Here is a 26,470-nt window from a genome sequence, read left to right on the forward strand (position 1 = left end):
ATTCCCGCTCCATTCCCGGTCTCCTCCCGGTTCTTTCTCTCCATTCCCGGTTTCTTCCCGGTTTTCCGTCTCCATTCCCGGTTTCTTCCCGGTCTCCTCCCGGTTTTCCCTCTCCATTCCCACTCTCTTCCCGGTTTTCCGTCTCCATTCCCGGTCTCCTCCCGGTTTTCCCTCTCCATTCCCGGTCTTTTCCCGGTTTTCCTGCTCCATTCCCGCTCTCCTCCCGGTTTTCTCTCTCCATTCCCGGTGTCTTCCCGGTTTTCCCGCTCCATTCCCGCTCCATTCCCACTCTCCTCCCGGTTCTTTCTCTCCATTCCCGGTCTCCTCCCGGTTTTCCCTCTCCATTCCCAGTGTCTTCCCGGTTTTCCCTCTCCATTCCCGCTCCATTCCCGGTTCTCCCGCCGTCTCCTCTCCCCGCAGCTCCGGGATGAAGCCCGAGGAAGCTCCGTCCTGCCTGGAGCAGGGAGCGCCGCCGGGATTCGGTGAGTGAATCCCGGGAATTCCGGGAATCCCGGGAATATCGGACCCCGGCAGCTTCCCAGCCCCGCCCGAATCCCGGGATTTTCAGCTCCTCCGCGCCTTCCAGCGCTTTTCCCGGCGGAATTCCCGCTTTTCCCGGCGGCATTCCCGCTTTTCCCGGCGGCATTCCCGCTTTTCCCGGCGGAATTCCCGCTTTTCCCGGCGATTCCCGGCCGGGAAGGACATTCCAGCCCCTCTGGAAATCTGGGATTTTCCCGGGTTTTGGGTTTCCCGAAATTCATCCCGAAATTCCTCCTCTCATCCCAAATCCCCACCCCTCCCGCAAACCCCTCGCTTCTCCCGATCCCTGGCAGATTTTTGGGATTTTTTGGGGAAGCTTCTCCCGCGGGATTTGTTTTGGAATTCATTTGGGATAATTCGGGATCACCCCGAATTATAAATCGCTTCCTCCCTCCCCATTTTTCCCGGGATTTGGGATCTTTTCCTGTTTTCCCGCTGTTTTCCCATTTATTCCCAATTTTTTCCTGCTCCAAACCTCCTCCTTTTCCCAATCCCAGGTTGGTTTTTTTTCCCCCAGGGAAGCTCGAGGCAAAATTCCCGTTATTTTCAGTTTCCCGGGCTGGAATCCAGGATTTTCCCGGGATTTTCCCGGGATTTTCCCGGGATTTTCCCAGGATTTTCCCAGGATTTTCCCGATCCCACATTCCCAGAAATCTCTCCTCTCCCAGCCTGGATAATTCCCGTTTTTTTCCCCTCGAAATCAAACGGGAATTGCGACCTGAAATTCCCGATTTTAACATCGGATGGGGGAAGCTAAAAATGCTGGAAAAACGTCGGGATTTGGGTAAAAAATCCATGGAAAACCCTCGGGATTCGAATCCCTGTTTTCCCGGCTTGGATTTGGGGTGGAAAAACTGAATTTTCCCAAGTTTTTTCCCTCCCCACAAGCAGCATTTTCCCCGCTGTTCCCAACAATCCCGGGAATTTCGGGACAAGGAAAATGGGGCTGGAAAAATGTTTGGGAAAATCCCAAAGCGTCCTGATCCCGATTTGGGTCTGAGGATCCTTTTTTTGGGGGAAAAAATCCGGGATTTGGGATCATCCCGGGAGCAGGAAAAGTGGGAAAGATTCCCAGAGTTTGGGAGAAGAGAGAGCTCTGGGAAAGGCTGGGAAAATCCGGTTTTTTTGGGGTTTTTTTCCCTGGATTTGGGCTTCCCCTTGGAATTTTGGGGTCCAAATTCCAACTGGCTTCAAAGCTGGGCTTGGAATTCCAAATTAAAAACTGGAATTCCAAAAGAAATCCTGGATCGATCAGGGTTCTCCTCATTCCCACATCTCCCCCAAATCCGCTTGTTTTTCCTGGAATTTTGGCGGATTTTTCCCGGGATTTTGGCGGATTTTTCCCGGGATTTTGGCAGCCGAAAGCAGCAGCAGCAGGAGGAGGAGGAGGAGGAAGCTCTCCAGGCTCTGCCCTGATCCCAATCCAACAGGAATTTTTCCCTCCTCCCTTCGAGTTTCAGCCAGAGATGAGTTGAGATAAAACTTGAGGGAAAAACATCCCAAAAAATGGGAAAAAAACCCCAAATCCCCGGAAAATGGAGGATTTCTGCCCTGAATTCCAAAAAATCCCTGATTTTTCCGTGGGAAAAAATCCCTTCCTGCTCCACGGGGATATTCCTGACTTTCCCGGGGTGGAGAGACCCAAAACTCCTGGAATTCCGGGAGGATTTGGGTGGGAAAGGAACTCAAATCCAATCCCAAATCCAACCCAAATCCAATCCCAAATCCAATCCAAATCCCAATTCCAATCCAAATCCCAATCCCAATCCAAATCCCAATCCAAATCCCAATCCAAGTCCCAATTCAAATCCCAATTCCAATCCCAATTCCAATCCCAAATCCAATCCAAATCCCAATCCTAATCCCAATTCCAATCCCAAATCCAATCCAAATCCCAATTCCAATCCAAATCCCAATTCCAATTCCAAATCCAATCCCAATTCCAATCCCAACCCAAATCCCAATCCAAATCCCAATCCAAGTCCCAATTCCAATCCCAAATCCCAATTCCAATCCCAAATCCAATCCCAATCCCAATCCAAATCCAAATCCCAATTCCAATCCAAATCCAATCCAAATCAAATCCCAACCCAAATCCCAATCCAAATGCCAATTCCAATCCCAAATCCAATCCAAATTCCAAATCCCAATTCCAATCCCAACCCAAATCCCAATCCAAATCCAAATCCCAATTCCAATTCCAATCCCAATTCCAATCCAAATCCAATCCAAATCAAATCCCAACCCAAATCCCAATCCATTCCCAATCCAACCCCATATCCAAATCCCAAATTTCCCAATCCCATCCAACTTCCATCCCATTCCCAACTGAATTCCAACCCCAATCCATGGCCAACGACGATTTCCCATCCCGGAGGAATGAGGAATTCCCTTCCCAATTCCCAATCCCAAGGAATTTCCTTCGCCAACCTTCCCTTGGCCACTTCCATCCCAAAAACCCCAAAAATCCCACAATTCCCCCCAGAAATCCGTTCCCATCCTTTCCCTCAATCCCTCCAGGAATTCCCCATGGATTTTCCCTCTCCTAACGGGATTTTTTCCAGGAATTCCAGGCAAAATCCCTTATGGATTTCCCCTCTCCTAACAGGATTTTTTCCAGGAATTCCAGCTAAAATCCCCCATGGATTTCCCCTTTCCTAACGGGATTTTTTCCAGGAATTCCAGGCAAAATCCCTTATGGATTTCCCCTCTCCTAATGGGATTTTTCCCAGGAATTCCCCACTATCTCCCCTATTGATTTCCCCTCTCCTAACAGGATTTTTTCCAGGAATTCCAGCTAAAATCCCCCATGGATTTCCCCTTTCCTAATGGGATATTTTCCCGGATTTCCAGCTAAAATCCCCTAGGGATTTCCCCTCTCCTAATGAGATTTTTCCAGGAATTCTCCACGATCTCCCCCATGGATTTTCCCTCTCCTAACGGGATTTTTTTCCCGGATTTCCAGCTAAAATCCCCTATGGATTTCCCCTCTCCTAACGGGATTTTTCCCAGGAATTCCAGGTTTAATCCCCTATGGATTTCCCCTCTCCTAATGGGATATTTTCCCGGATTTCCAGCTAAAATCCCCTAGGGATTTCCCCTCTCCTAATGGGATTTTTCCAGGAATTCTCCACGATCTCCCCCATGGATTTCCCCTCTCCTAACAGGATTTTTCCCAGGAATTCCAGGTTAAATCCCCCATGGATTTCCCCTCTCCTAATGGAATTTTTCCAGGAATTCCCCACAGTCTCCCCTATCGATTTCCCCTCTGCTAACAGGATTTTTTCCCGGATTTCCAGGTTTAATCCCCCACGGATTTCCCCTCTCCTAACCGGATTTTTTCCAGGAATTCCAAATGCTCTGCCCCATAGGTTTCCCCTCTCCTAACAGGATTTTTCCAGGAATTCCCCACAGTCTCCCCTATGGATTTCCCCTCTCCTAACAGGATTTTTTCCAGGATTTCCAGGTTTAATCCCCCACGGATTTCCCCTCTCCTAACAGGATTTTTTCCAGGAATTCCAGGTTTAATCCCCCATGGATTTCCCCTCTCCTAACGGGATTTTCCCCTCATTCCAGGCTCCCCGCGGGCAGTGTGCGCGGGCTGCAATTCCCCAAAATCCCCCATGGATTTCCCCTCTCCTAATGGGATTTTTCCAGGAATTCCCCACAGTCTCCCCTATCGATTTCCCCTCTCCTAACAGGATATTTTCCCGGATTTCCAGCTCAAATCCCCTCTCCTAACGGGATATTTCCCCTCATTTCCAGGCTCCCCGCGGGCAGTGTGCGCGGGCTGCGATTCCCCAAAATCCCCTATGGATTTCCCCTCTCCTAACAGGATATTTTCCCGGATTTCCAGCTCAAATCCCCTCTCCTGACGGGATATTTCCCCTCATTTCCAGGCTCCCCGCGGGCAGTGTGCGCGGGCTGCGATTCCCCAAAATCCCCTATGGATTTCCCTTCTCCTAACAGGATTTTTTCCCGGAATTCCAGGTAGAATTCCCCTCTCCTAAGGGGATATTTCCCCTCATTTCCAGGCTCCCCGCGGGCAGTGTGCGCGGGCTGCTCCTCGCCCATCGCGGACCGTTTCCTGCTGAAGGTGGATGAGCTCTCGTGGCACGAGCGCTGCCTGCGCTGCTCGGTGTGTCTGCAGCCGCTCTCGGGGAGCTGCTTCTGGCGCCACTGCCAGCTCTACTGCCGCCCCGACTACGAGAAGTGAGTTTTCCTGGGAATTTCCCTGCTTGGCTGGGATTTGTCCCGGTTTTTCCGAATTTTTCCCCGTTTTTTTCTCATTTTCCCTCATTTTTCCCATTTTTCCCCCTTTTTTCTCCATTTTTTCACCATTTTTTCCCCTTTTTCCCCCATTTTTTCACCATTTTCCCCATTTTTTCTCCATTTTTTCTCCTCTTTTTCCCATTTTTTCACCATTTTCCCCATTTTTTCCCCTTTTTCCCCCATTTTTTCCCCATTTTTCCCCTTTTTCCCCCATTTTTTCCCCATTTTTTTCCCATTTTTTCACCATTTTCTCCATTTTTTCCCCATTTTTCTCCACTTTTTCCCTATTTGTCCCCTTTTTTCTCTCCATTTTTTTCCCCATTTTTTCCCATTTTCCCCCCATTTTTCCCCCATTTCCCCCATTTTTTCCCTTTTATCTTTTTTCCCCTTTCTCCCCTTTCCCCTTTCCTTCCCCATTTCCTTCCCTTCCCAAAGCTGCACAATCCCTGGATTTCCACCCTGGGCACAGATCGATCCCAGAACCCCAAAATCCCACAAAATCCCCTAAAAATCCCCTAAAAACCCCACAAAATCCCATTAAAATCCCATAAAAACCCCACAAAAACCCCACAAAACCCCACGAAATCCCACAAAATCCCCTAAAACCCCACAAAACCCCACAAAATCCCATAAAATCCCATAAAATCCCGTACAATCCCATAAAATCCCATAAAAACCCCACAAAACCCCACAAAACCCCACAACCCCAAAGGGCATTTTTAGCACATTTTCCCCACAAAAACCCCCCAAACCCCAGGATTTCCCACGGAATTCTCCCCACTTTTCCCCCACAAACCCCCGACGAGCATTTTATGGAATTTTCCCCAAATCCCAAAAGCTTTTTTCCCGGAATTCTCCCTCCCCGGGGCCCTCCGGAGCCACCTGCGCCATAAATCCCCCCGGGGGAGGGAAAAAGGGAGGAAAACTCCCGGAATCCCTTTGAAGTTGGATTTGTGGGAATTCGGGAGGATCCCAAATCCTTGGATCCTTTCCCAGCTCTCTCCTCCTCCACCCCGAGCTCTTCTCCTCCCTTTTTGGGGAATTTTTTTTTCGGGATGAACTCAACTCGAACTTCACTTCCACCTTTTTTTGTTTTTTTCCTCCTTTCCCGAGGTTTTTCCAGGGATTTTCCAGGGTTTTTTTTTCGGGATGAATCCAAATCCCAATCCCAAATCCCAAATCCCAATCCCATTCCGTTCCCTCCAACTCGGGATTTTCCCGACGATTGGGAAAACTTCGGGAATTTCGGTTGGGAAATCCTTGGGAAAACCAAATTCCCATATTTTTCTCCCAGTTTTTCACTCTTTTCCCACCTTTTTTTTCCACTTTTCCCCCTTTTTTTCCACTTTTCCCACCTTTTTTTCCACTTTTCCCACCTTTTTTTCCACTTTTCCCACCTTTTTTTCCCGATTTCTCCCACTTTTCTCCCCATTCTTCCACTTTTCCCCCCATTTTCCCCCCATTTTTCCCATTTTCCCCCCATTTTTCCCCATTTTTCTCCCATTTTTCCCACTTTTCCCCATTTTTTCTCATTTTCCCTCCACTTTTCCCACTTTCTTTCCCATTCCTCCCCATTTTCCCCACTTCTCCCACATTTCTCCCACTTTTTCCCCACTTTTCCCATTTTTTTTACCCATTCTTCCCACTTTTCCACCATTTCTCCCCTTTTTCCTCCTTTTCCCCCTTTTTCCTCCTTTTTTTCCCACTTTTCCCCACTTTTTCCCCTTTTTCTCACTTTTTCCCACTTTTCCACCATTTCCCCCAATTTTCCCCATTTTTTCCCAATTTTCCCCCTTTTTTCACCCCTTTTTCCTCCTTTTTCCCCCACTTTTCCCACTTTTTTCCCAATTTTCCCCATTTTTCCCCCTTTTTCTTCCTTTTTTTCCCCTTTTTTCCCCACTTTTTCCCCATTTTCTCACTTTTTCCCACTTTTTCCCCATTTTTTCCCCATTTTTTCTCACTTTTCCACCATTTTTCCCCATTTTTCCCCATTTTTTCCCCATTTTCCCCCATTATTTTCCCCATTTTTTCCCCAATTTTTCCCCATTTTTCCCCATTTTCCCACCCCAAACCCCAAACCCCACAATCCCCAGGATGCCTTTTGGGGTTAAACTCCTGGGATTTGGGATTCCTGGGAAGCTCCGGAGCGAATCGTTAATTAACTAATTAATCCTTTCCTGGTTAATGTTTAATTCCCTGGAATTCCCGGAAAATTCCGGAGCCAGAAGTGCGGAAAACTCCAGGATTGGGGTCAGAAATCCTACAAATCTGAGCCTTTTGGGGTTTTTTCTGCTTTTTTCCCCTCTGTTTTGGGGTTTTTTGGGATTGGGGTTTTCCTTCCCATCCCGGGGAAAGTTGGGAATTTGGGAATTTTTGGGGAAATTTGGGGGAAAAATCAGGATTTTGTGGGATGAGGGGAAAGGAAAATGGGGCTGGAGGTGGAATTGGTTTGGGAAATTTGGGATTTGGGGGAAAAACAGAGAGAAAGGTGAGGGATTTGGGATTTGGGGGATTTTGGGATTTGGGGGGTTTTAGGATTTTGGGATTTGGGGTGTTTTGGGATTTGGGGTGTTTTGGGGATTTTGGGGTTTTGGGGATTTGGGATTTGGGGGATTTTAGGATTTTGGGATTTTGTGGATTTTAGGATTTTGGGGATTCAGGGATTTTTGGGATTTTGGATTTTGGGGATTTTGGGGATTTGGGATTTTGGGATTTTTGGGATTTTTGGGATTTTTGGGACTCTAGGATTTTGGGATTTGAGGATTTTTGGGATTTGGGGATTTTTGGGATTTGGGGCTCTGGGGTTTGAGGATTTTGGGTTGGGGATTTTGGGATTTTGGGGGTTTGAGGATTTGGGATTTTGGGGATTTTGAGGTTTTGGGGATTTTTGGGATTGGGGATTTTGGGATTTTAGGATTTTGGGATTTTGGGGATTTTAGGATTTTGGGATTTGGGATTTTGTGGATTTTGGTGATTTGGGGATTTGGGATTTTGGGGTTTTGGCATTTTGGAATTTTGGGATTTTGGGGATTTTGGGGTTTTGGGGATTTGGGGATTTGGCAATTTTGGGATTTTGGGATTTTGGAGATTTGGGGTTTTGGGGATTTTTGGGATTGGGGATTTTGGGATTTTAGGATTTGGGGATTTTGGGGATTTTAGGATTTTGGGATTTGGGGATTTGGGGATTTTTAGGATTTTGGGATTTGGGATTTTGTGGATTTTGGGGGTTTTGGGGATTTTTGGGGTTTTGGGATTTTGGATTTTGGGGGTTTGGGATTTGGGGTTTTGGGGTTTGAGGATTTGGGGATTTTGGGGATTTTGGAATTTGGGGATTTTGGGGGTTTGAGGATTTGGGATTTTGTGGATTTTGGGGATTTTTGGATTAATTACTTCCCAATTAATTCCCCAATCCCATTCATTCCCTCAATCCCATTAATTTCTCACCATTCTCAGCCAACGAAGGCAAAATGCAAATGAGGCCAATTAGGGATCATCCGGATCCTTTTCCTGCCGGGAATTGGGAATTCTTCTCCAAAAGGGAATTTTCTCCATTAGGATTTCTCTACTTTGGGGGATTTTTTCCTTCTTTCCCTATTTTTCCCAATTTTTCCCTATTTTTTCCCAATTTTTCCCTATTTTTTCCCTATTTTTTCCCAATTTTTCCCTATTTTTTCCCTCTTTTTTCCTAATTTTTCCCTATTTTTTATGTATTTTTCCCTATTTTTTCCCTCCTTTTTCCCAATTTTTCCCTATTTTTTTCCCAATTTTTCCCTCTTTTTTCCTAATTTTTCCCAATTTTTCCCAATTTTTCCCAATTTTCCCCAATTTTTCCCAATTTTCCCTTCATTTCCTCCACACTTTCAGCTCCCAATTCCCGATTTTCCTGCAATTCTCAGGGAGTTTTCCCCAAATTTCGGATTTTTCCTGAGTTAGTTCAGGAATTCCCGAGGGAAATTTGGAGCCAAAAAAAGAGAGAAATCAAAGGAAACCGGAAATTATTATTATTATTATTATTATTATTATTATTATTATTATTTTCAATTTGTATTTTTATTTATATTTATGTTTCTATTGAATTATGACTTTTACACTCATTTTTATTACTTAAAAATCGTTATTAACATTAACATTAATTTTTATTTATTAAGTGTTTTATTTTTCTCATTATTATTTTATCATTCTTTTCATTCCTCTATGTTTAATCATTATTATTTTTATTAATAATCGTGGGTCATAATTATTCCTTCAAGCCGTTTTTAATATCAAAAAATAATAATCACTGTTATATATTTATTGATAAATATTAATACTTGGAATGCAAATATTCATTAATAATAATAATAATGATAAAAACCCAGCGATAATTATAACTGTTGCTCACAATTGTTATTATTAATTCTTGTTTTTCAATAATAGTAATAATAAAAATATTAATATTTTAATAAGAATTCTAATAATAATGAGAATAATAATTAAAATATCTCCCAGAATTATTAATATTCATTATAATTTACGAGAATTATTTAAATTATTATTTATAAATTCTATTTATAACAGAATTATTTATTTGCAGCAATAATGATAATAATAATTCTTGATAAAGCTAATAATAATTAGTGTGGATTGTTATTGTCATTAATGAGAATTGAGTTTAACAAAAAATTGAAATGTAATAACAATAACGCTAATATTTTTGAATAATTTTAAATAACAGAATTATTTTAATAATAATTTCAATAATGATAATAAAAAGTTTTAAGAGTTTTAATTATTTTAATGTTAATGATGATAAAAGTTATTAATATAATAACAATAATAACAACAATAATAATAACAACAATAACAATAATAATAACAATAATAGTAAAAATAACAAAAATAATAATAACTTAATCTGTTCAATAAATCCAATCAATCGACTAAAATAATCCCAATAATTCCCATTTTTTAACCAATTCCTTCCAAAGCCAATAATTCACTCATTTCCCCAATTTATCCATTTTATCAATTTTCCCATTTTCCATTCTCTCCAAGGATTTCTTCCAGAAAATCCCAAAGGGAATTTCCCAAAAATTCCATCTCCCCATTCCCTTTTTTTCTCCTCAATTTCCCCTTTTTCGCCAATTTTTCCCCCAATTTTTCCCCCAATTTCCCCCTCTTTTTTCCCCAATTTTCCCCCTAATTTTTCCTCTTTTTCCCCAATTTTCCCTCTTTCTTTTTCCCATTTTTCCCCTGATTTTTCCCCATTTTTCCCCCAATTTTCCCTCTTTCTTGTTCCCATTTTCTCCCCTTTTCCCCGATTTTTCTCCCTTTTTGCTCCAATTTTCCTCTTTCTTTTTCCCATTTTCCCCCATTTTTTCCCTGATTTTTCCTCTTTTTTCCCCCAATTTTTGCCCCTTTTTTCCCCCCAACTTTTCCTCTTTCTTTTTCCCCTGATTTTTCCCCATTTTTCCCCCAAATTTTCCTCTTTCTTTTTCCCATTTTCCCCCTTTTTTCCCCTGATTTTTCTGCTTTTTTCCCCAATTTTCCCTCTTTCTTTTCCATTTTCCTGATTTTCCCCTTTTTTCTCTAATTTTTTCCATTTTTTCCCCAATTTCCCTTTTCCCCCAATTTTCCCCAAATTTTTCCCTCTTTTTCCCCAATTTTTCTTTCTTTTTCCCATTTTTCCCGATTTTTCCATTTTTCTCTAATTTTCTTCTTTTTCCCATTTTCCACTTTTCCTCTTTTCCCAATTTTCCCTCTTTCTTTCTCCCATTTTCCCTTTTTTTCCCTGATTTTTCTTCTTTTTTTCCCCATTTTTGCCTTTTTTCCAATTTTCCCCTTTTTTCCCCAATTTTTCCTCATATTTTCACCAATTTTCCCCAATTTTTCCCCAATTTTTCCCCAATTTTTCCCCAATTTTTCCCCAATTTCCCCCCAATTTTCCCCAATTTTTCCCTTAATTTCCTGCCAATTTTCCCCAATTTTTCCCCAATTTTCCCCATTTTTATGTCCCAAATTTTCCCCCAATTTTCCCCATTTTTCCCCATTTTTCCCCAATTTTCCCCAATTTTCCCCAAATTTCCCCCAATTTTCACAATTTTTCCCAATTTTCCCCAATTTTCCCCAATTTTCCCTCTTTCTTTTTCCCATTTTCCCCCTTTTCCTCTTATTTTTCCCATTTTTTCCCATTTTTCCCTTTTTCCCCTTTTTCCCCCAATTTTTCCCTCTTTCTCTCCCCTCTCCTCTCCCCTATTTCCCCTCCTCCTCTCCTCACCCCCAACTTTAATTAAATCCTCCTAATGAATCTTTAATGAGCTCTTTAATTAAATCCTCTCCCCCCATTCCCGATTTTCCCAACCTTTTCCTTTCGCTGGAAAAAAACAGGAAATTGGAAAAGGAGAAACCGGAAATTGGTTTTGGGATCAGATTGGGATCGAGGATGGCAGAGAGAATTCCTGCCTGGAATGTTAATGGGGCTCGGGGCTGGAAAGCCCAAAAAACACATAAAAATGGCCAAAAAAAATCCCAAAAAAATCCCAACAAAATTTTTAAAAAATCCCCCCAAAAAATCCCACAAAAATCCCCCAAAAACCCACAAAAAATCCCCCAAAACCCACCAAAAATAGCAAAAATTACCAAAAATCACAAAAAATCCCAAAAATCCACCCAAAATCCTACAAAATTTAAAATCCCCAAAATCTCCCAAAATTCCCCCAAAATCACCCAAAAAAATCGCAAAAAATTCACCAAAAATCCCAAAATCCACCAAAATCCTAACAAAATTTTAAAAATCCCCCCAAAAAACCAAAAAATCCCCAAAACCCCACAAAAAGAGCAAAATCCCAAAATCCACCCAAAATCCCCCAAAATCCACCAAAAATCCTAACAAAATTTAAAAAAATCCCCCCAAAACCAAAAATCCCTAAAAACCCCACAAAAATCGCAAAAAAAATCCCAAAAAATCCACCAAAAATATCTCCCAGAAATCCCAAAAAAATCCCCCAAAAACCCACAAAAATGGCCAAAAAAATCCCAAAAAATCCCCCAAAAAATCCCAAAAAATCCAACAAAAAATCCCAAAAAATCCACCCAAAAATCCCAAAAAATCCACCAAAAATCCTAACAAAATTACTAAAACATCCTCCAAAAAACACAAAAATCCCCAAAAATCCCCAAAATCCCCAAAAATAGCCAAAAATCTAAAAAGTACAAAAATTAAAAATCCCAAAACCCCACCAAAAATCCCCCAAAATCCGCAAAAAAATCCCCCAAAAATCCCAAAAAAATCCCCAAAAAAATCTGGAAAAAAATCCACAAAAATCCCCAAAAAATAGCAAAAGAAATCCCAAAAAATCCACCAAAAATCCACAAAAAATCCACAAAATCATGGATTTGGGTTTTGGTGAATGGAAGGAGGAAAAACCGTTTTTTTCCTGGTTTTCCTCCCCAAAAACTCCAAATCCAGAAGGAAATTATCCCAAAAAACCCATAAAACTAGGAGGATCCATAAATATGGAACAGGAGTGGGAAAACCTCTGGAAAATTGAATTCCAAACTGGTGGGAATTATCCCAAATCCTCCTTTTCCCCATTTTTTCACCCTAAAAACCCCCAAATTTCAGGATTTTCAACCCCAAAAATTCCCCAACCGAGGGTTATCCAGGATTTCCAGAGGAGCATCCGGAAAATCATCCCAAATCCTCATTTTCCCACCCTAAAAACCCCAAAATTTTAGGATTTTTAACCCCAAAAATGCCCCAGCCGAGGGTTATCCAGGATTTCCAGGAGGAGCATCCGGATAATCATCCCAAATCCTCATTTTCCCCATTTTTTCATCCTAAAATCCCCAAAATTTTAGGGTTTTCAACCTCATTTTCCCACCCTAAAAACCCCAATTTTTTAGGATTTTTAACCCCAAAAATTCCCCAACCGAGGGTTATCCAGGATTTCCAGGAGGAGCATCCGGAATATCCAATTTCAAACCAGGAATTCCTTGTCTTTATCCCCATTTTTCATCCTAAAACCCCCAAAATTTTAGGATTTTTAACCCCAAAAATGCCCCAGCCCAGGGTTATCCAGGATTTCCAGTGGAGCATCCAGAATACTGAATTCCAAACCAGGAATTCCTTATCCTTTTCCTCATTTTTTCTCCTAAAAACCCCAATTTTTTAGGATTTTTAACCCCAGAAATGCCCCAGCCGAGGGTTATCCAGGATTTCCAGAGGAGCATCCGGAATATCGAATTCCAAATCCTCCTTTTCTCCATTTTTTCACCCTAAAAACCCCAAAATTTCCGGATTTTCAACCCCAAAAAAGGCTCATCCCAGGGTTATCCAGGATTTCCAGCAGGAGCATCCGGAAAATCATCCCAAATCCTCATTTTTTCACCCTAAAACCCCCAATTTTTTAGGATTTTTAACCCCAGAAATGCCCCAGCCGAGGGTTATCCAGGATTTCCAGAGGAACATCCGGAATATCGAATTCCAAACCTGGAATTCCTTATCCTGTTCCCCATTTTTCATCCTAAAAACCCCAAAATTTTAGGATTTTTAACCCCAGAAATGCCCCAGCCGAGGGTTATCCAGGATTTCCAGAGGAGCATCTGGAAAATCATCCCAAATCCTCATTTTCCCACCCTAAAAACCCAAATTTTTTAGGATTTTTAACCCCAAAAATGCCCCAGCCGAGGGTTATCCAGGATTTCCAGGAGCAGCATCCGGATAATCATCCTAAACCCTCATTTTCCCCATTTTTTCATCCTAAAACCCCACAATTTTAGGGTTTTCAACCGAATTTTCCCACCCTAAAAACCCCAATTTTTTAGGATTTTTAACCCCAGAAATGCCCCAACTGAGGGTTATCCAGGATTTCCAGCAGGAGCATCCGGAATATCCAATTCCAGACCAGGAATTCCTTGTCTTTATCCCCATTTTTCATCCTAAAACCCCCAAAATTTTAGGATTTTTAACCCCAAAAATGCCCCAGCCCAGGGTTATCCAGGATTTCCAGTGGAGCATCCAGAATACTGAATTCCAAACCAGGAATTCCTTATCCTTTTCCTCATTTTTTCTCCTAAAAACCCCAATTTTTTAGGATTTTTAACCCCAGAAATGCCCCAGCCGAGGGTTATCCAGGATTTCCAGAGGAGCATCCGGAATATCCAATTCCAAATCCTCCTTTTCTCCATTTTTTCACCCTAAAAACCCCAAAATTTCCGGATTTTCAACCCCAAAAAAGGCTCATCCCAGGGTTATCCAGGATTTCCAGCAGGAGCATCCGGAAAATCATCCCAAACCCTCGTTTTTTCACCCTAAAACCCCCAAAATTTTAGGATTTTTAACCCCAATTTTTTAGGATTTTTAACCCCAGAAATGCCGCAGCCGAGGGTTATCCAGGATTTCCAGCGGAGCATCCGGAATATCCAATTCCAGACCAGGAATTCCTTGTCTTTATCCCCATTTTTTCTTCTAAAACCCCCAAAATTTTAGGATTTTTAACCCCAAAAATGCCCCAGCCGAGGGTTATCCAGGATTTCCAGAGGAGCATCTGGATAATCATCCCAAACCCTCATTTTTTCACCCTAAAACCCCCAAAATTTTAGGTTTTTTAACCCCAATTTTTTAGGATTTTTAACCCCAATTTTTTAGGATTTTTAACCCCAGAAATGTCCCAGCCGAGGGTTATCCAGGATTTCCAGCAGGAGCATCTGGAATATCCAATTCCAGACCAGGAATTCCTTGTCTTTATCCCCATTTTTCATCCTAAAACCCCCAAAATTTTAGGATTTTTAACCCCAATTTTTTAGGATTTTTAACCCCAATTTTTTAGGATTTTTAACCCCAACTTTTTAGGATTTTTAACCCCAAAATTTTAGGATTTTTAACCCCAGAAATGCCGCAGCCGAGGGTTATCCAGGATTTCCAGAGGAGCATCCGGAATATCCAATTCCAGGCGGATTCCCGGCGCTCCGGGGGTTTCTCCCCCCGTTCCGGGCGGAAATTGCAGCCGCAGAGATCTCGGATAATCGGATGAGCTTCGTGATTAAATTTCCCACCTTCGCCTCCCTTTATTAAAATTCCCACAATTCCGAGCTGCGCCGCCGAAAGGGGAAAAAAAAATAATGAAAAAAGGGAATTTTTTTATGCTTTTTTGGGGTTTTTTTCTTCTCCCGTCCTTGTGGTTTTTCGGGGGAAATGTGGGATTTGTGATCGGAAAATTCCCGATTATTCCCTGGGTGGGAATTGCATCCGGAAAATGAGGATTTTCCAGGTTTTCCTGGTTTGTTTGTTTGGTTTTTGGGGCTTTTTTGTTTGTTTGTTTTTTGGGGTTTTTTAATTATTTTTTTGCTGGGATGTTCAGCTTTTCCCAAATCCTGCTGTTCCCGAAGGAATCCCAAAAAAAAAAAAAATGGGGAATTCCCTGGATTTCGGGAGGTTTTTTTCCTGCAGGAAAAGGAGGGATTTGGCTCCCAAAAATGAGGATTTTCCTGCTTTGGGGGGATTTTTCCATTTTTCCTTTTTCCTGGCCATTCCTTCTCCCAATTTCCCATTATTCCCAACTTCCCATTATTCCCAATTTCCCATTCCCAGTTTCCCATTCTCAATTCCTAATTTTCAATTCCCATTATTCCCAATTTCCCAATTCCCATCCCATTCCATTATTCCCATTATTCCCAATTTCCCATTATTCCCAGTTTCCCATTCCCATTCTCAATTCCCAATTTTCAATTCCCATTATTCCCAATTTCCCAATTCCCATTCCATTATTCCCATTATTCCCAATTTCCCATTATTCCCAATTTCCCAATTCCCATTATTCCCATTATTCCAGTTATTCCCATTATTCCCATTATTCCCAATTTCCCATTATTCCCAATTTTCCAATTCCCATCCCATTCCATTATTCCCATTATTCCCATTATTCCCAATTTCCCATTCTCAATTCCCAATTCTCAATTCCCATTATTCCCATTATTCCCAATTTCCCATTATTCCCATTACTCCCAATTTCCCATTATTCCCATTATTCCCAATTTCCCAATTCCCATCCCAGTCCATTATTCCCATTATTCCCAATTTCCCATTATTCCCATTATTCCCAATTTCCCATTCTCAATTCCCAATTCTCAATTCCCATTATTCCCATTATTCCCAATTTCCCATTATTCCCATTATTCCCAATTTCCCAATTCCCATCCCATTCCATTATTCCCATTATTCCCAATTCCCATTATTCCCAGTTTCCCATTCCCATTCTCAATTCCCAATTTTCAATTCCCATTATTCCCAATTTCCCAATTCCCATTATTCCCATTATTCCCATTATTTCCATTCCCATTCTCAATTCCCATTATTCCCATTATTCCCAATTTCCCATTATTCCCAGTTTCCCAATTCCCATTATTCCCAATTTCCCAATTCCCATCCCATTATTCCCATTATTCCCATTATTCCCAATTTCCCATTATTCCCAGTTTCCCATTCCCATTCTCAATTCCCAATTTTCAATTCCCATTATTCCCAATTTCCCAATTCCCATCCCATTATTCCCAATTTCCCATTATTCCCATTATTCCCATTATTTCCATTCCCATTCTCAATTCCCATTATTCCCATTATTCCCAAATTCCCATTATTCCCATTATTCCCAATTTCCCAATTCCCATCCCATTATTCCCATTATTCCAGTTATTCCCATTATTCCCATTATTCCCAATTTCCCATTATTCCCAGTTTCCCATTCCTATTCTCAATTCCCAATTTTCAATTCCTATTATTCCCAATTTCCCAATTCCCATTATTCCCATTCCATTCCATTATTCCCATTATTCCCATTATTCCCATTATTCCCATTATTCCCATTATTCCCATTATTCCCAGTTTCCCATTATTTCCCATTATTCCCATTATTCCCATCATTCCCATCATTCCCAAAATTCCTCCAGAAACCCAAAATCCCTGGAAAAACCCCCAAAAAAAACCCCAAAAACCCCCAAAAAACCCCCCAAAACCCCCAACCCCCCTCGCCGCCTTGCGTTGCCATGGAAACGCAAACGGAATTAGTTGGATTTAAACAAATTCCGCCGATATTAAAAACCTCCCGAGGCTCTCCGGGAATTCCAGAGTCGGGAAAAGGCTGGGAATGAGAATTCCCGGGAATTGGAGCTGACGTGCGATGCTCATTATTCCCAATTAACGCCGAAAACAGCAGGAAAAACCGGGAAAAATCCCTTTTTTTAAGGGAATTCTGACTCTTGAGAGGCTGGGAATTGCCAGAAAGTGGGAAAAATCCTTTTTTTTTAGGGAATTCTGGTGTTTGAGAGGCTGAGAATTGCCAGAGTTTGGGAAAAATCCTTTTTTTTAGGGAATTCTGGTGCTTGAGAGGCTGGGAATTGCCAGAAAGTGGGAAAAAAATCCCTTTTTTTAGGGAATTCTGACACTTGAGAGGCTGGGAATTGCCAGAAAGTGGGAAAAAAATCCCTTTTTTTAGGGAATTCCGGCTGCGATCACACCTGGAATTCACTCCCTGCCTTTTTTCACGGAATCCTAAAAATCAGAACATCCCAAAAAAAACCCAAATCCCGGGATGGGAAGGTCAGGAACATCCCAAAATCCCCCAAAATCCCCAAATCCCGGAGGATTTTCCCAGCCTCCTTCCCAATCCCTCTTGATGAGCTCCTCAGCAAATCCTGGGATTTCGGGAAAATCCCAACTAATCCTCATTTTATTGCTTTTCCAGCCGGAGGAGGGAGAAAAAAAAAATTCCCAAATTCCCTCTGGAATTCTCGACTCCCTGGAATTGTCCCTAAAATTCCCAAAATTCCTTGTGGGATTCCAATGGTGATTTTCCAACCCAAAAAACTCCGGAATTCCAGGAATTTTGGGGCAAATTCCTGCACGGAAAGGGTCGGGATGGAGCCAAAATCCTTGGAATTGCCCAAAAACCTGGGAAGTGACGCTCGGGAGCCAAAATTTGGGGGAAAATTGGGTGGAAATTCGGGGATTTTGGGGTCAAAGGTCTCCCCGGAAAACCCCAAACGATCTCCACCTCTACTCGGAGCTGTTTTTCTGTTTTTCCCCCTAAATCCTGGATTTTTTTTTTTCCGGATTTTTTCCTAAATTACATTTTTGCAGATCTCCCCTCGATTTTTTTTTTTTTTTCCCGGATTTTCCCCGTTTTTTCCCCGATTCTTTTCCCAATTTTCCCCCGATTTTTTCCCAATTCCTTTCCAGATTCCTCCCCTATTTTCCTCTATTCTTTTCCCAATCCCCCCTCGATTTTTCCTGTTCTTTTTCCCAATTTTCCCCCCGATTCTTTTCTTGATTCTTTTCCCGGTTTCCCCCCGATTTTTCCCCTGATTTTCCCAATTCTTACCCGATTCTTTCCCCCATTTTTTCCCCAATTTTCCCGGATTTTTCCCGATGTTCCCAGGCTGTTCCCCCGGCGCTGCAGCTGCTGCCTCTTTTCCTGATATTCCCAATTTTCCTGATATTCCCAATATTCCCGATATTCCCAATTTTCCCGGATTTTTCCCCAATTTCCCCGTTCCAGGCTGTCCCCCTGGCACTGCAATCACTGCCGCTTTTCCCCATATTCCCAGTATTCCCAATTTCCCCTGATTTTTCCCCATCCCAGGCTGTTCCCCCGGCACTGCAATCACTGCCTCTTTCCCCAATATTCCCAATATTCCCAATTTCCCCGGATTTTTCCCCATTTTTTCCCCATCCCAGGCTGTTCCCGCGCCGCTGCAGTAACTTCTGCTTTTTCCGATATTCCCGATTTTCCCAATTTCCCCTGATTTTTCCCCATTCCAGGCTGTTCCCCCACCGCTGCAATCACTGTCGCTTTTCCTGATATTCCCGATATTCCCGATTTTCCCAATTTCCCCGGATTTTTCCCCATTCTAGGCTGTTCCCCCGCCGCTGCAATCACTGCCTCTTTCCCCAATATTCCCAATTTTCCCCGATTTTTCCCCATCCCAGCCTGTTCCCCGGCCGCTGCAGTCACTGCCGCTTTCCCCGATATTCCCGATATTCCCGATTTTCCCAATTTTCCCATTTTTTCCCCATCCCAGGCTGTTCCCGCGCCGCTGCAGTAACTTCTGCTTTTTCCGATATTCCCAATATTCCCAATTTTCCCAGATTTTTCCCCATTCCAGGCTGTTCCCCGGCCGCTGCAGTAACTTCTGCTTTTCCCGATATTCCCAATATTCCCGATTTTCCCAATTTCCCCTGATTTTTCCCCATTTCTCCCAGGCTGTTCCCCCGGCACTGCAGTAACTTCTGCTTTTCCCCATATTCCCAATTTTCCCAGATTTTTCCCCAATTTCCCCATCCCAGGCTGTTCCCCCGGCACTGCAATCACTGCCTCTTTCCCCAATATTCCCAATATTCCCAATTTCCCCGGATTTTCCCCCATTTCTCCCAGGCTGTTCCCGCGCCGCTGCAGTAACTTCTGCTTTTCCCCATATTCCCGATATTCCCGATATTCCCAATTTCCCCGGATTTCTCCCCATTTCTCCCAGGCTGTTCCCGCGCCGCTGCAGCCGCTGCCTGCAGGCCGTGCGCAGCTCGGAGCGAATCCAGAAGGTTCTGGAAAGGATTTTCCACGAGCGCTGCCTGCAGTGCGGAGCGTGCGAGAAACCTCTGCGCCAGGGAGACCTGGTGCTGCTGCGCGGCGAGAAGCTGCTCTGCCGCCGCCACTTCCCGGGAAACCAGCCCGAATTCCCGGGAAATCCCCAATTCCCGGGAAATCCCGAATTCCCCGCGTCCCGAGCCGCCAGCCCCGCGCCCTCCGAATCCGGTAAAAACTGGGAATTCTGCCGGGAAAACTGGGGATGGGGAGGGTGGGAAAGGATTTTCCATTTTGGAAAATTCATTTTTAGAATGTTCCGGGAGCTCTCCCGGGGTCAATTCCCGGGAAATAATTCCGAATTCCTGGGAAATAATCCCGAATTCCTGGGAAATCAGCCCGAATTCCTGGGAAATAATGCTGAATTCCCGGGAAATCAGCCCGAATTCCCGGGAAATAATCCTGAATTCCCGGGAAATAATCCCGAATTCCTGGGAAATAATCCCGAATTCCCGGGAAATCAGCCCGAATTCCTGGGAAATAATCCCGAATTCCCGGGAAATCCCGAATTCCCCGCGTCCCTAGCCGCCAGCCCCGCGCCCTCCGAGTCGGGTAAAAACCGGGAATTCTGCGGGAAAACTGGGGATGGGGAGGGTGGGAAAGGATTTTCCGTTTTGGAAAATTCATTTTTGGAATGTTCCGGGAGCTCTCCCGGGATCAATTCCCGGGAAATCAGCCCGAATTCCCGGGAAATAATCCCGCATTCCCGGGAAATAATCCCGAATTCCCGGGAAATCCCGAATTCCCGGGAAATAATCCTGAATTCCCGGGAAATCCCGAATTCCCCGCGTCCCTAGCCGCCAGCCCCGCGCCCTCCGAGTCCGGTAAAAACCGGGAATTCTGCCGGGAAATGGGAATGGGGAGGGTGGGAAAGGATTTTCTGTGGTTCTGGGATGTTCTGGGAGCTCTCCCGGGGTCAGTTCCCGGGAAATCAGCCCGAATTCCCGGGAAATCAGCCCGAATTCCTGGGAAATAATCCTGAATTCCTGGGAAATAATCCCGAATTCCCGGGAAATCCCGAATTTCTGGGAAATAATCCCGAATTCCTGGGAAATAATCCCGAATTCCCGGGAAATTCGGCATTCCCGGGATCCCGAGCCGCCAGCCCCGCGCCCTCCGAGTCGGGTAAAAACCGGGAATTCTGCCGGGAAATGGGAATGGGGAGGGTGGGAAATGATTTTCCGTTTTGGAAAATTCATTTTTGGAATGTTCCGGGAGCTCTCCCGGGGTCAGTTCCTGGGAAATAATCCCGAATTCCTGGGAAATCAGCCCGAATTCCTGGGAAACAATGCTGAATTCCCGGGAAATCCCGAATTCCCGGGAAATAATCCTGAATTCCCGGGAAATAATCCCGAATTCCTGGGAAATAATCCCGAATTCCCGGGAAATCAGCCCGAATTCCTGGGAAATAATCCCGAATTCCCGGGAAATCCCGAATTCCCCGCGTCCCTAGCCGCCAGCCCCGCGCCCTCCGAGTCGGGTAAAAACCGGGAATTCTGCGGGAAAACTGGGGATGGGGAGGGCGGGAAAGGATTTTCCGTTTTGGAAAATTCATTTTTGGAATGTTCCGGGAGCTCTCCCGGGGTCAATTCCCGGGAAATCCTCCCGAATTCCCGGGAAATCCTCCCGAATTCCCGGGAAATCCTCCCGAATTCCCGGGAAATAAGCCCGAATTCCCGGGAAATCAGCCCGAATTCCCGGGAAATAATGCTGAATTCCTGGGAAATCCCGAATTCCCCGCGTCCCGAGCCGCCAGCCCCGCGCCCTCCGAGTCGGGTAAAAACCGGGAATTCTGCGGGAAAACGGGAATGGGGAGGGTGGGAAAGGATTTTCTGTGGTTCTGGGATGTTCTGGGAGCTCTCTCGGGGTCAATTCCCGGGAAAATAATTCCGAATTCCCGGGAAATAATCCCGAATTCCCGGGAAATAATCCCGAATTCCTGGGAAATAATCCTGAATTCCTGGGAAATAATCCCGAATTCCCGGGAAATTCGGCATTCCCGGGATCCGGAGCCGCCAGCCCCGCGCCCTCCGAGTCGGGTAAAAACCGGGAATTCTGCCGGGAAATGGGAATGGGGAGGGTGGGAAAGGATTTTCCGTTTTGGAAAATTCATTTTTGGAATGTTCCGGGAGCTCTCTCGGGGTCAGTTCCTGGGAAATAATCCCGAATTCCTGGGAAATCATCCCGAATTCCTGGGAAATAATCCCGAATTCCTGGGAAATAATCCCGAATTCCTGGGAAATAATCCTGAATTCCCGGGAAATCCCGAATTCCCCGCGTCCCTAGCCGCCAGCCCCGCGCCCTCCGAGTCGGGTAAAAACCGGGAATTCTGCGGGAAAAAGGGAATGGGGAGGGTGGGAAAGGATTTTCTGTGGTTCTGGGATGTTCTGGGAGCTCTCCCGGGAAATCATCCTGAATTCCCAGGAAATCAGCCCGAATTCCTGGGAAAGCCCAATCCCTGCTGTGGATCCAATCCCACATGCCGGGTGGATCCTTCCCTGAATTCCTGATTTCCCACTGTGGATCCTTTCCCCGAATTCCCATTTATTTCCCATTACGGATCCAATCCCACATCCCAGAATTCCCATTACGGATCCAATCCCACATCCCAGAATTCCCATTAATTTTTTCATGGATCCAAGTGGTCAGATCTTCCCAGAATTCCCATTATGGATCCAACCCCCCATCCTGGAATTCCCATTCATTTCCCATGGATCCAATCCCACATCCCAGCCAGATCCCCCCGGAATTCCCATGATAGATCCAATCCCATATTCTGGGATGATCCTCTCAGAATTCCCATTATGGATCCAACCCCACATCCCAAAATTCCCATTATGGTTCCAATCCCCCATCCCGGAATTCCCATTTATTTTTTCATGGATCCAACCCCACATCCCGGCATTCCCACCCCGTTCCAGCTCGGACCGAGGACGAGGACGGCGCCAATTCCCAGGGCAAAGCTTCCCAAGGGTCCCAGGAGGATCCCAAAGACCCCAAACGCTCCAAGCGGCCGAGAACCATCCTGACCACGCAGCAGCGGCGAGCCTTCAAGGCGTCCTTCGAGGTGTCGGCCAAGCCCTGCCGCAAGGTGCCAGTTATGGGATTTTATGGGATTTGGGATTTGGGATGGGGTTATGGGATTTGGGATTGATTTGGGATTTGGGATGGAGTTATGGGATTTGGGACTCAGAGCCTTCAAGGCGTCCTTCGAGGTGTCGGCCAAGCCCTGCCGCAAGGTGCCAGTTATGGGATTTTATGGGATTTTATGGGATTTGGGGTTTGGGATTTGGAATTTGGGATTTGGGATTGGGGATTTGGGATTTGGGATTCAGAGCCTTCAAGGCGTCCTTCGAGGTGTCGGCCAAGCCCTGCTGCAAGGTGGGATTGGGATTTGGGGTTTTATGGGATTTGGGATTGGGGATGGAGTTATGGGGTTTGGGGTTTGGGATTTGGGATTGGGGATGGAGTTATGGGATTTGGGATGGAGTTATGGGATTTGGGATTCCCGTTCCCAATCCCACTCCTGAGGAATTCCCATTCCCATTCCCAATCCCAAGGAATTCCCAACCCCAAGGAATTCCCATTCCCAATCCCAAGGAATTCCCATTCCCATTCCCAACCCCAAGGAATTCCCAATCCCAACCCCAACCCCAAGGAATTCCCGTTCCCAATCCCGAGGAATTCCTGTTCCCAATCCCAAGGAATTCCCAACCCCAAGGAATTCCCATTCCCAACCCCAAGGAATTCCCGTTCCCAATCCCAAGGAATTCCCAACCCCAAGGAATTCCCAACCCCGAGGAATTCCCGTTCCCAATCCCAAGGAATTCCCAACCCCAAGGAATTCCCAATCCCAAGGAATTCCCACCCCGAAGAATTCCCAATCCCGAGGGATTCCCGTTGCAGGTGCGCGAGACGCTGGCGGCAGAGACCGGCCTGACGGTCAGGGTGGTGCAGGTTTGGTTCCAGAACCAGCGAGCCAAGGTGCGAGTTGGGGTCGGGAATTTTCCGCGGGGATTCGGGAATTCCTCCCCAGAAGGGGTTTTTCGGGAACGCTGGGGTTTGTTCCCAGATGAAGAAGATCGCCCGGCGGCAGCAGCAGCAGCAGCAGCAGGAGGAGCAGCTCGGGAATTCCCGCAGGGCCGGCAGGAGCGGCAGGGAGGGGAACGAGGAGAGCGAGGGTGGGAATGGTGGGAATGGTGGGAATAGTGGGAAATAATGGGAATGGTGGGAAAATCGGGAATGGTGGGAATGTAGGGAATAATGGGAATATTGGGAACAGTGGAAATGGGGATGATGGGGATATCGGGAATGGTGGGAGAGTCGGGAATGGTGGGAATATCGGGAATGGTGGGAATGGTGGGAATATCTGGAATAATGGGAAAATCAGGAATGGTGGAAATATTGGGAATGATGGGAATATTGGGAATGGTGGGAATATTGGGAATAATGGGAATATCAGGAATGGGAATATCGGGAATGGCAGGAATATCTGGAATAATGGGAAAATTGGGACTGGGAAAATTGGGAATGGTGGGAATATTGGGAATGGTGGGAATATCAGGAGTGGGAAAATCAGGAATGGTGGGAATGTCGGGAATGGGAATATCAGGAATGGTGGGAAAATCAGGAAAATTGGGAACAATGGGAATATCAGGAATAATGGGAATATTGGGAATGGTGGGAATATCGGGAATGGTGGGAAAATCGGGAATGGGAAAATTGGGAATAGTGGGAATATCGGCGGGAATGGTCAGAAAATTGGGAATAATGGGAATATCAGGAATATCAGGAATATCAGGAATGGTGGGAATGGGAAAATTGGGAATGGTGGGAAATTTGGGAATGGTGGGAGAATCGGGAAGGGTGGGAAAATCGGGAAGGGTGGGAATGGTGATGGGATTGGGAAAATCGGGAATGGAAAAATCAGCAATGGGAAAATCAGCATTGGGAATAATGGGAATGGGGATGGGAAATGGGAATGGGAAATTGGGAATAATGGGAATTGGGATGGGAATGGGAATGGGCATGGGGGTGGATTTGGGATGCAGGGATTGGAAATGGGAATGGGAATGGATCTGGGATTTGGGGATGGGACACTGGGAAGCCCCACCATCCCAAATCCCAATATCCCGAATCCCAATCCCGATCCCAGAGCCCGGCGCCGCCCCAGCTCTGGAGGGAATTCTGCTCCCATATTCCCGAATTCCTCAGCCGCTGCTGCCCCTGGAGCCCAGCGGGTTTGGGATCAACCCCCCGGAGCAGCTGCAGCCCTACGGTAACCGGGAAACTGGGAATTTGGGAATTCCGGGAGTTCTGGGAATCATGGGGAATGGGATGGGATTGGGAATGAGGTTGGGATTGGGATGGGAATGGAATGGGATGGGAATGAAATGGGATTGGGAATAGGGTTGGGATTGGGAAGGGAATTTGGGATTGGGATGGGAATGGGAAAAGGGAATGAGATGGGATTGGGATGGGAAAATGGAATGGAAATGGGAATGGGAAAAGGGAATCAGATAGGATTGGGAATGGATTGGGAATGGGATGGGATTGGGAATGGAATGGGATTGGGACAGGGAATGGGATTGGGAATGAGATGGGAATATGGGATTGGAATGGGAATGGGAATGGGGAATGGGAATGAAATGGGATTGGGAATGGGAATATGGGGTTGGGAATGGGAATACGGGATTGGGATGCCGAGGCCTCACCCCTGTTTTCCCCTCTCCCCTTTTCCCACTTTTCCCCTTTCCCAGACTCAGAGGGAGTTTTCCAGGAGCTGGACGGAGAGGCTCTGGGGTCGCTGGGAGAGCTGCTGATCCCTGCAGATTCCCAAATCCTGCCGGGGCGCCTCGGGAATCATCCCATCGGGAATCATCCCATCGGGAATCCCATAGGAAATCCCATAGGGAATCCCATAGGGAATCCCATCGATCGCCTCTACTCCATGCAGAGCTCCTACTTCACCTCCTGACCTTCCCAGGAATTCCAGGAATTCCGTGGGAATCCCAAACCGGATTTGGGGCTGGGAAATCCTTCCGGGAATTCCCAGGAAATCCCGAGTGGGGAAAAGGGATGGAGCTGGAGATGAGGGTCTGGATTTTGGGATTTTCCATGGGGAGGGAGATTCCCGGCGGGAATTTTCCTGTTGTTTTCCAGGTGGGGATTTTCCATCAGGACCAGGAATTCTGGGCTGGAATCCCTCGGGATTTGGGAATTTCCCAGTGCTTTTCCATCGGGATTTGGGAATTCTGGGCTGGAATCCCTCGGGATTTGGGAATTTCCCAGTGCTTTTCCATCAGGATTTGGGAATTTCCCAGTGGTTTTCCATGGGAATTTGGGAATTTTGGGGTTGGAATCCCTCGGGATTTGGGAATTTCCCAGTGATTTTCCATGGGGATTTGGGAATTTCGGGAGCAGAACGCATCGATGTTCAGAATTCCCAACCGGAACCCAAAAGATGTTTTTAGGGAATGACCCGGAATATCCCGAAAATGCCTCATTCCAGCCCCAAATTTCCTGGGGGGAAAGGGAGGAAATTCCCAGGAAAAACTCCTGGAATGTTGGAATCTTTTCCCAATCCCGGAAATCTAGGATTTCGGGAGGGAAAAAGGGAATTTTTTTCCCCAAAAAACCAGAGATTCCTGAGGTTTTTGAGGAATTTTGAGGAAAAGCTCCAGAGGATCCCAAATCCCAGAATTCCCTGGCTTTGGGGTTGATGGAGTTTGCCAGGAATTTCTGAGGGAATTCCCAGCAGAATTGAGGCAAATTTGATGGTTTTTTGCCTTAAATTCCTGAGCTGGAATTCCTGGGATTTTCTCCTCCCTGTGGGTTTTTTTGGGAATTTTTTCGGGTGGAATTTTTTTGGGGATTCTTAATTCTTTTTTTTTTTTTAATTTTTTTTTTTCCGCATGTGTCTGTCGGGAAATAAATCCCAGGAAACAAAAAAAAAAAGAAAGAAAAAAATTCGGAAAAGTTTTGGGAATTTGTGGGAAAAAATAAGGGAAAAGATGGGAAAGAAAAGAGAGAAAAGGTGGGAAAGA

General features: G+C 45.1%; 1 protein-coding gene across 1 annotated transcript; it reads left to right on the top strand.

Annotated features, from left to right (window-relative positions):
- Positions 1-79: 79 nt before the first annotated feature.
- Positions 80-26,416, top strand: LOC146422718 (LIM homeobox transcription factor 1-beta-like). Its single transcript, XM_085046165.1, has 8 exons — positions 80-482; positions 4,575-4,752; positions 19,318-19,595; positions 22,346-22,515; positions 23,331-23,408; positions 23,497-23,605; positions 24,580-24,702; positions 25,184-26,416. Exons 1-8 carry the CDS (start codon positions 428-430, stop codon positions 25,399-25,401), a joined length of 1,209 nt encoding a protein of 402 aa, XP_084902291.1. The 5' UTR covers positions 80-427; the 3' UTR covers positions 25,402-26,416.
- The last annotated feature ends 54 nt before the right edge of the window (positions 26,417-26,470 follow it).

This window comes from Lichenostomus cassidix, unplaced genomic scaffold, assembly GCF_008360975.1.
Source record: "Lichenostomus cassidix isolate B80296 unplaced genomic scaffold, HeHo_3.0 HiC_scaffold_39, whole genome shotgun sequence".
Classification (NCBI taxonomy): Eukaryota; Metazoa; Chordata; class Aves; order Passeriformes; family Meliphagidae; genus Lichenostomus; species Lichenostomus cassidix.